General features: G+C 42.2%; 1 protein-coding gene across 1 annotated transcript in view; it reads left to right on the forward strand.

The window, feature by feature from the left end:
* The window catches only part of MIPEP (mitochondrial intermediate peptidase), a 101313-nt gene that overhangs the window by 70613 nt on the left and 19896 nt on the right, over positions 1 to 10804 (forward strand). The window contains exons 11-14 of the mRNA XM_023531603.1: positions 1286 to 1439; positions 3083 to 3160; positions 5196 to 5400; positions 6534 to 6643. Of these exons, the coding sequence (XP_023387371.1) occupies positions 1286 to 1439; positions 3083 to 3160; positions 5196 to 5400; positions 6534 to 6643 (547 nt within the window). The remainder of the gene's footprint in view (positions 1 to 1285; positions 1440 to 3082; positions 3161 to 5195; positions 5401 to 6533; positions 6644 to 10804) is intronic.

Below are 10804 nucleotides of genomic sequence, written 5' to 3' on the forward strand. Positions count from 1 at the left end.
CCTCACCCCCACATGTCAAGTTCCTGCCCTTCACCCCAAAAGTCCTGCCCCTCACCCCACGAGTCAAGTCACGGCGCTCTCTTTCTCTGGCCCGCTGTGCAGCGCTTATTCGCTCCTTCCTGCGGTGGTGTTTGCTGAGCACCTACTCTGCCCCCCCCACCCCTCGCTCCAGGCTCAGTCAAGGTCACTTCCCCCCCTGCCCCCGCCCCGCGCCATGACCTCCTCAGGGCCGAACTCCCTTCCCGCCCCTGGCCTCCCACACCCAGCTGGTTTGTCCAAGACCCGCATGAGTGATGAATCAGTGAGTGAGGCCACCGGACCACTAATGTCCCTTTCAACACTGAGATCCTGTTTTTATGAAAAATTGACCAGACACCAAGTTGGAAATTTGTGGGTTTCTATAGCCAAAATCTCATTTGTGGCACAGTTTATGCTCACGCCCTAAATCCAGTCACCCATTTAGTAATAAGCATGAGCATATAAACCATACATATTTTATAAGTATGTTTGTATATATTTTGTTAATCCTAGAAAGTGGAAATAAAATTAGTACCTACTATTATTTTAGGACCATTCTTTCTGGCTGGACCATAAATTTTGGCCTGACTTAATGACTCAAAAATGAACATTTACATCACATATTTAGGATATGCTTTGGTTTGTGCGGGAAAAGGGCATAGAAACGTTGTCTTTGGATAAAGAGTAATTAACCTTGCCAGTATGCTATCCTTCATTTAAGATCTATAACTACACAACGGATAAATTAAGATCTAATTGTTTATATTACAAGGATTTTTCCATTAACAGCATTTTTCCAGATGTGAACTTTAAGTTTACTTGGTGTGCCTCACGATTTGTATTTGTTTAATATTTAGTGCTGTGTCGCATATCTTAAGAATATAACACATTTCATAAAATGAAGTTTACTCTTACAGCTCAGACTGGTCAGATTTTGTAAATAAGCACGTATCAAACAAAAATGGTATGTAGTGTGGGTAATTGAGACAGACTGACTGCTTAGCTGACTCAGGGAAAGACTAACCTGAAACGAATGGAGATTAGGGAATGGCACGTCTACCTTAATTATTAGTATTATTCCTACTAATAACAATTAGACTGCTTTTCTTCTGGAGCAGACTGAGTCTGAAATTCCCTGGAAAGGCAGACATACTCTTTTTTTTTTTTTTTTTCTTAGCTCTTATCCTGAATTTTAAATGAAAAGTTATCTGAATTTACCTTAAGAAACTGAATTGAGCAAAAATGCTTCTGCACCTCTTTCTCACAGGTATAACATCGAGCCCAGTTTATACTGTCCGTTTTTCTCCCTTGGAGCGTGCATGGAAGGCCTGAATATCTTGTTTAGCAAGCTGTTAGGGATTTCGCTTTATGTGGAGCAGCCTGCGAAAGGAGAGGTGTGGTGTGAAGATGTTCGGAAACTGGTAAGCACCCCAGTTCGTGTGAAGCTTCGTTCCTTTATCTCTCGGGTTTAGTAATTGAGTTAACAGCAGCTTCGTCTTCAGCTGAGCTGTGCCTTGATGGCGCGTGTCACACCTTACTCCTGCTTCATGAAAAATCCGAATGACCACCCTGATTTAGGACACCGTATAAGAGAAACACTGTTCTCTAAAGTCAGTCGATGCCTGGAATTCATGGAAACATGTAACAGCAGAGTTAGTTTTCTGAAAAAAACTTTTTTAGGAACCTGCTAGAGTCTTCATGCTGACAGATTATTGTTAAAGGAAAATGTGCCATTACTTTCTGTACCTGCCGTGCTGAGTGTCCTTTTTGGTTAATTCTCAAATCTGTCGCATTGATTACCTTTCTTTTCCTCTCAGCCCCTTCCTGTCTTTTAAGGGCTTATATTTGCATCAGGTATTAATTTATATCCCATGTTCTCATTTGACTTTTTCGTTAACAACGTCAAGCCTAGAACCTACCCATCTCCTATTAGGGCCTGCTTTATTTGCGGTATGAATATTTTAATCTTTTCCTGCTAAGACTTTGAGCCTTTATTGACCCACGTGTTTATCACAAAGGCTTTGTGTCGTCGTCGTGGTGTTTTGCTTCGGTGCTTACCACACCGTATTCTCATCACTGTATTTCAAGAAAGGAAAGCTGTCTCATTGCCCCCCGGCTGTGCTTTATGCGCATGGAACCGGTGTGCTGGTGTTATTGAAAAGATAGAACGGACCACATTTCATCACTGTGCTTAATTATCTAAATATCTATTTGTGCATAATGTGCTTCAGAAATGATAGAGATCGATAAAATGCAAAGATACCATGAAAAGGAAAACTGGTGACAGAGGGCAGGAGGACAGAGGGCAAAGTCCCCTGCCGCGGGCGTGAGCCCGCCTCGGGCGGCAGTTCGCGGTCCGTTCCTACTGTGTCCCGGATGCCCAAACAGTTAGTTCCTCACACCGAGTAGGTGCCTAATACAAATAGATGTTCATTCAGTCGATGAATATCTGCTTGCAGGAAGTTTTAAAGCATAAAACTGAGGTTCTCTCTGGAAGAATCCTCAAGGTGTGAAAAGTCAGGATGGCAGGCGGAGACGAGTGGTGAGCTGTCTCCTACGGGCTGTCCTCTTCAACAGGCCGGTTTTGGAGAAGGGCATAAATAAGGATATTCTGATCTTCAACAGAAGCCAGAAGCTGCGTTTCGTTGTTTCTGTGTCTAGGGTTATAATTCGTATGGACATATATAATTACAGTCTAGGGTTTGAAGGAGAAATAATTTTGCTGCTAAATTATCTGGCCAGCCCTTAACTCCCAGCTCCTTTCAATGGTTCGTGAAGTCTGAAGAGCCGTGTTTGGTAGAGGTGACACAGGGGACTGGCAGTCAGGACAGAAGGCCCAGACAAGAAGGGTCTGCTCTCCCGAACAGAATTCCCAAATCAGACACATCCAAGAGAGGAGGGGAAAATAGTAGCTATCTTGTGATAACGTGGGGTGTAGAAAGTAATAAAATATAATAGTGACCGTGCATGATTTATATATAGATTCTTGTGTTAGGGATATTTTTCTACTTGCAGAGTTTCTGATGGCCTCATTTGCCTAAATTAAACTTTTTTTTCCCCCCAGGCTGTGGTTCATGAATCCGAAGGATTGTTGGGATACATTTACTGTGATTTTTTTCAGCGAGCCGACAAACCACATCAGGTGATGCTTTATTTACAACCTCTGGTCTCTCTAGAAGTGATCAGCAGTTAATTTACTTTAATGTGAACTTTATATCTCATTATATCATTCCCTGATACTTAAAAGTCATTAATAATAGTTACTAAATATATAAATTTGAAATTAGGATAGAATTTAAAAATAAGCGTTATGAAAATAATTACATATAAATCTGTATATGTCACTTTTACTTGGGTCATGGTAACAATGGTAGTGATAATGATAATTGGCATTTTACGAGCCCTTCTGTGTCATGTCACATCTTTGAATGTTTACCTCAACCTTTTGAACTAGACACTAACAGTATGAGGAAACCGAGGCCAGAGACGTTAAGTTACTTGCCCAGAGTCACACAGCTAGAAGTGCTAGGACTGGAATCCAGATATTCTGACTAGGGCCCCAGCTTGTAACTGTTTCCATACTTGATAATGGACCTAGTTTAAAACTGCAGAGGATACAGTTGTCCCCCCATATCTGCGGGGGACATGCTCAGAGAACCCAGTGGGTGCCTGAAACCGTGGACAGTACCGAGCACCATATACACTGTGTTTTGTCGTATCCATACATACCCGTGATAAAGTCTTAATTCACTGCAAGAGATTAACAGCAACAACAACTAATAATAAAATAGAACAACTATAACTAATAATAAAACCTAAGTTAATATGGTCTCTCTCTGATGACCAAGGTGGCTGCTTCGTGACTAACGGGTGGGAGCGTGTACCGCATGGACGCGCTGGACAAAGGGACGATTCACATCCTGGGAGACACAGAGTAGGGCAGAGCTTGATTTCATCCTGTTACTCAGAACAGTGGGCAGTTTAAAGCTTATGACTTGTTTATTTCTGGAATGTTCCATTTACTATTTCTGGACCATGGCTGACAGTGGGTAACTGAAACCATTGAAAGGAAACCGCAGAAAAGGGGGGACTGCTGTATGTCTACGTGGAAACCTCATGAGCCACCAGTTCGCCCCTTAGGTGGAACATGTGAGGTCCATTTCTTTACCTCCACCGTGTACTGGCAGGTCAGTCACCTTCGACAGTTTCAGGCAATTTGATGGGAAATGTTAAGAGCCCAGATTATAAGTTAGAATAGAAATAACGGCACCTTATATTTGAATAGCAACTCACAGTTTCAAAGCATTTTAACAGATGCAAACATATGAAATCTGGGCAGCTGCTCTGGGATCTAACAAGGTAAAGACAAAGCTCGTAGAGGCAAACCAGTGTCCAAGAGGATTTGGCTGGTAGGTGTTGAAGGGGGACCAGAGTCTGGGTCACCAGACACTGAGTCCCATGTTCCTCTTCGATTGAATGGCCGGTGAATGGTCATGGCTAGCGGTTAGGAGCATGGGCTCCTAGTGGTCCACCTGGGTTCAGATCCCAAATGCAGCAGTCCTCGCTGTGTGTCCATGGGTACGTGGCTTAACATTTCCAAGTCACAGTTTCAGTTTTCTCATCTGAAAGGTGAGATTCCTGCCTCATAGGGTTTTTGTGAAGAGTAAATTATAAACTGTAAGAGAATCTCAGCCTATTACAGAGGAGTTACTTCAGATCCCTTGCTTTGTGAGAGTTTAGAGCTCATCACATTCCAGGGATAAAGACACTAGGTATGGAAAATGTCTCCGAGTTCATCGAAGGGGCTTGATAAGTGTTAGTGTCCCTTCCCTTAGTAGCTTGATATCTGTCCCTTGCTGTTTGCTTGTGAACAGGGCATGGATCTAAGCTCTGTAATGCTGCTGTTTCCAGTGTATGGTACAGCATCAGCTCCATACATGGTTTCGGAGTGAATGAATGAATGAATGAACTTAGTAAGCTCAGTGTTTTTAAAAGAAAATTACAGCAAAATAAAAAGAGTTGGGGAAAAAATGTCTGTAACTAAATAAATAGAATAAGAATAGAATTAAGTTAAAATTTGAACTCATACATTTTAGTATGATTTTATGTTCATTAAGACCATTTTACCCTTTAGGTTACCTCATACTTTTTTTTATTGTGTTTTCTGATTCTTAAAGGATTGCCATTTTACAATCCGTGGAGGCAGGTTAAAGGAAGATGGAGACTATCAACTCCCAGTCGTAGTTCTTATGCTGAATCTTCCCCATTCCTCAAGGAATTTACCAACTCTGTTAACTCCTGGGATGATGGAGAATCTTTTCCACGAAATGGGACACGCGATGCATTCTATGCTGGGACGTACCCGTTACCAGCATGTCACTGGTGAGCCAGAAAGAGGGGACTTTTGTTTACAATACGATTCTTTAAAAACTTGTACTTTATTTTAAATTGCAAAAAAAGCTTTTTATTTAGCAGATCTGACCATTGAATATTTTCCTGTGGCCATTTATCGTGGATCGCTTCATCTCATCCTTCCCATTGCTGTGCAGTTGTCGGTTTTTGGAATTTGTACCATTTTACATTTTATATTGTCATACATGGAATTTAAGTTTGTGGCTATACGTGCATGTGAATAAATATCTCCTTAGTACCTAGCGCAGAGTTAGTAAAGTGAGTGGATGTTGCCTGTAATCCAAAATCAGTCAGAAACATATTACAGCATGTTGAAAAAGTGTGATAAGGTAGTTTTTATTTTTCTTATATTTTCCCACTATGTAAAATTGCAGTTTTTCATGCTGATCTGTGGCCATATTTGATGATTTTATAGAGTTTTCTCTTAGCTGTCTTATCTCTAAATCTTAAGCTCAGTGTCAGATGTGGTCAGCTTTAGACCACCTGGAAAATTGTTCACATTCAGTATTTATTAACTAACTTCATAACACACTATTTTGGGGGAGGAGAAGATATTTGAAAGATTGCAGCTGGGCGGGACAGAATCATAAAAAGCTCTTATAGGATTTTGTTGCTTTAAGTAATTTTGAGTTTAAAATACTGCTTTTCTGCATTAAGGACTGACTTTATTGCAAGAAGCAATCAGTGGATAAACACTTTTAAAACAAATGAAGGATAAAAGCATTTGGCGGCAGAATTCAGTGAATTAAATACAAATGCAGTATTAAGTATCAGAATGTTTTAGGTTGTGTTTCACGTGTAGCCCAGCATAGCCGAAGACAAGCTTGTTTGTAGAAGGTGTGAGCCCCTGCTTTACAAGGTGTTTTATCCAGCTGTGCAAATATTTTGCTTTACTTTTGATATATAGGAAAATATATAGGATTATAATAAACTTTTCTGCAAATATGTGCAATATTTTTATAGAGATAAAATATTGATTTAATGAATTAAAGCTTATCATAGTTCATCACAAGTACAAATAAAAATTTTAAGAGTATGCATAAAAAGTAAGATAAATACGTTCATTCGATTTGTGCCAACTTTTTTCTTTTCCCCCATTTTAGGGACCAGGTGCCCCACTGATTTTGCTGAGGTTCCTTCTATTCTGATGGAGTACTTCGCAAATGATTATCGAGTGGTTAACCATTTTGCCAGACATTATCAAACGGGGCAGGTAGGGAACACCGGTATTGTAATCCAGTCCCTTGATTGTGGTCCTTGACGTTTGCGACCACTGGGCAGTGTCGAACTCCGTCCTGTCTGACCACCAGAATCCTTCTCCTGGTTTTTCTCTGATTCCTTTTCTATTTGGGGGGTGGGGCGATGGGCGGTTCCTCTGGAGAATCATATTCATAGCATATAGTCATGTGGTGACACATAGTTGCCCTTACTTGTATGCCCGGTAATGTCCCATTCACTCCTCATGGCCATCCCCTAAGGAAGGCGTTTTATTCCTGTTTTCCAGAGATGGACACTAGCTCTTTGGCAGAGGAGGCCCTCAAGCCTGTCTCACTTCAAAAAGGCCTTTCCTCTTTCTTCGTCTTTCACTTCTGAATACTTGTTCTCTTGGTCTGAATTTTTATGGTGTTTTGTAAAACTGAACTACATTGCCATATTTTTCCAATATGTTAGTGTCTATATGATGATGAGTCTGAAAATTTCTTAATATCAAGGTTTAGATTGGAATAGCGTGTGGTAATTTTAAAGATTTTAAAATTCTGTAAAATGCAAGTTCAGCATTTAACAATCAGCATGGTACAATTTACTGTCCACGTATGCTTTGGAAAATATATTCTTTCCCTTCCCTCATATCTCTGATTATATAATATCACATTAGCTACTGTTGTTCCCCCTCAGACTATACCTCCTTGAGCACACGTGCAAAATTATATTCATCTTTGAATCTTCAGCATTCGGAATCATGCCTAGCACATAAAAAGCACTAAAATAAATTAAATGAAGGAATAAGTAGAATCAGAAAAAGAAGGGCCCAAACCACCTTTATCTGTGACCCCAGAGGCGTAATGTGATTTGGTGTTTGGTTTTTGTTTTTTCTTTTGTAACTGATTTTATCTAACCATTATTGTCAACTGTAGAATAATGGATGAATTTTTGTATAACCAATCTGAGTTAGTCTTCTTTATAATCTATTTCAGTTATTAGATGACAGAATTGAAATATTTGTGATCCAATTAGCTACCGTCTATCAACCAGCAAAGAATTGCTCTGGAAATTACATAGACACAGCCATAACACAGACGTGTATAACCCATCATATAATAGCATAATCCATCCGTGGCTCCGCATTCTGGGAGCGATTATAAAGACCTAATTAAATTCTTCCTCTTGTAATCACTCCCTGCCCGTCCTCAGGGCTAGTCGAGTATGAGGCTCGTTGGTTGGAACAGAGCGACACGCACAGTGAGTGGGACCGTGAGGGACAGCCAGCCCAGCCACCCGCTGAGGACGTTGGACGAGGCTTCATGTCAGAAGTGCTGGTGGAACCAGGTCTCAAAAAAATACATCGAGGGGGCAGTTTGCCAGTCAGCTCTTAGCAGCCCTCATCCATCTCATAAAACGTATTTATTGAAGAAACACCAAGGACATATATAGGTCCTTCAGTCAGGAAATATTTGTCGAGTTTTATTATGTACCAGGCACTGTTCTCAGCATTTGAGAAACAGCCAAAAATAAGTGAGACAGCATTCCGGTGCTCACTGTGGCCTTAAATCTTGGGAGAGCTGGGGCAGAGCCCAGGACGGGGTGTTACGGCCGGGACGAGCCCGTGCAGGGGCAGGGAAAAACCCCGGCGTTAGGGATGCCGGGTCTGAAAGAGCAGCAGGAGGAAACAGAAAAGGAGGGAGAGACAGAAAAGACGCGGAATGTTCTGTTTCTGGAATTTGCTGCCATCCCTGCTCTCCCCCAAACCCAGCTCCTTTAATCCAGTCTCCTTTTGTGACCGGAGCGATTTTTCTCAGCATTGTGTGCGCCGGGCTTTGGTGTCACACTTCCTCTTGGGGGTCGTGTATACTCCCCTGGCCACTGGCTGTCACACAGCTCTGCACCAGCCCATTTTCTCATTTGCTTTTGGCCGACAGCTGCCCTGGATTCCACCTGTGAACTCACTCAGCCCTCACTCAGCAGGGTTTAAGTGAAGGCTCGTGTGCGTGCAGTCGGGCAGTGACGAGGGCCAGAACTAGGGCACTGGCCGCGTTGGCCAGAAGAAGCCGAGTTCAAGAGCTGTTGGGAATTTAATGGGAAGGGATGCAGGACAGGGCAGAGTTCCCCCAAGTGTGGGAAGCTCAGGCCCTGCACCGAGAAAGAAGGGCCCTTGACTGAGCGCAGGGTAGAGTTCAAGTGCATGCCAGTGGAGTCGGAAAGAAAGTTTATTAGAGGAGGGGTAACTAACTCTCTGTAGACAGAGTGTGGTCTCCTCCCAGAGGTGGAGAACCGGAGGCCTGAGAGAGACTCAGAGGGACAGAGACAACACAGGGACAGAGAAAAAGACAATGTGGGGAATTCAATTTGTCTATCATTCTTAGTTTCTATGAATTCCAGTTTAAAGACTTTGTTTACCCTTTGATTTTGGGGTGGTATGACCATACAGTGTGAAAGGTAAGCATCCTTAGCACAAAAGGCCCGCTGGCAGTTCCCAGCCTTTGATCTGTAGGTTCCCCATGGTTTTAGCCATAGGGAATGAATGATTGTGTTTATTTTGTGTAGGAGCAACTTAAAGACTCTGTTTTCCCTTCTCAGTGTAGGTCACTGGTCTGTTATCGACCCCAGCAGAAATCTTCCTTTGTTCTGTAGATTTCCTCATGGCCTGGCCTAGGGCTGATCAGCACATTGCGGGCTCTGAATATAGTTCGATGTCACATTTAGTTCTCTTGCCTCCTCCTGACATTAGAAGGATGGGGGTGAGTGGGGAGTTTAGGATGGAGGTTCCATGAACAGAGAATTCTGGAAGGGGGCCAGGTCTGAGGAAGGGAGACACGGTTCTCTTCTTGGATATGTGGATGATCATTGGTATCGTCCAGGAGGTTGGGGGCAGCACAGGTCTGAAATTCAGAGGCGAATGGGCAGCACAGCAGATGTGTGGGAATAACCGGCATGGAGGTGAAGTCTGAGCTGAGCACTGGGAGATTAGAAATCGCCCATGAGAGCAAAGCAGGAGGCATCTAAAGGAAGCCGCATCACCTGGATGCTGGAAGCAACATCACCTGGATGCGGGAAGGAACCGTCTGAGGAGCTGGGACTTGTAAGAGGTCCAAACGCAGCTCTGAGTAGGGCACACGCAGGTGAGGGGGACGGCAGAAGGCTACCGCGAGCCTTTCAGCGCGATGCTTAAAGCAAGGAGTTAAATCTTGCACAGAAATTCACCACTAACGCTAAGGGCCGTTTTTGAAATATCTCTTTAACAGAGCAATCAGAAGAGCAGGGAAGGACCAGAGCTTGGAGGGTGGCGTGATGTCCCCCCAAAAGGACAGTTTGTATTTTATTACTTAATGTTTTCAGTAAGAAGAACCATTTTTGAGCGAGATAGTTTTAAGAAAACAATAAGTCCAAAAACATTCTTCAAACCAGATGAGATAGGAAGAACGAAGGCTGCGCTGCTTTGAATTAATTCACATTCCAGACTCAGAAGACACGTCTAGTGGGCTAACGGGACTTGCAGACACAGTCTCTACAGAATTTAAAATAATTCTGTGATTCCTTGGACAAGGGCAGGAGTGCCAGAAGGCAAGAGGCATGCAAATGCCTTGAGTTTCACAAAGGGCTTGCCTCTTCTTGCCACTAATTAAGATACCAAGCCGCTTGATGTTTTCATTTTAAGGGCAATTCTAGCCTTAAGGACAGGAGTTAATTCCCTAAAACCCAAGTCTTTGTAAATAAATTACATTAAAGCCCATAAGAAAAATAACAGGGTTGCATTTTTATGCTTCATTTCCTATCCTGCTGCATACCAGGAAAGCCTTTTTAAAAAAAAAAAAAACTATCCTGTAGTATATTCCAGAGAGCTCTCAGAATAAGAATAATATATTGGTGACTTATTAACACCTACAAGTATTTTATCTGAACTAGATGAATTCCAGTGCACAGGAATTAGAAGTATGCTTATCAGATCTGCAGGCGTCCAGCTGTCAGAGATAAGAAATACCAAAGGTGCTCATTTAGATTCAAAACTGTCTTGACAAGCTACAGCATCAAAGCCGAAGCAGAATTTATTGTAAATTAATCTTAAAATTAATACCATAAATGTAGAAGGCATGTAGATGGGATAACAGTTTTTAATTTTGAACAAATTCCCAGGTTTTTAGATCTAATAAACTTAACA

This window comes from Pteropus vampyrus, unplaced genomic scaffold (assembly GCF_000151845.1).
Source record: "Pteropus vampyrus isolate Shadow unplaced genomic scaffold, Pvam_2.0 Scaffold71, whole genome shotgun sequence".
NCBI classification, from domain to species: Eukaryota; Metazoa; Chordata; class Mammalia; order Chiroptera; family Pteropodidae; genus Pteropus; species Pteropus vampyrus.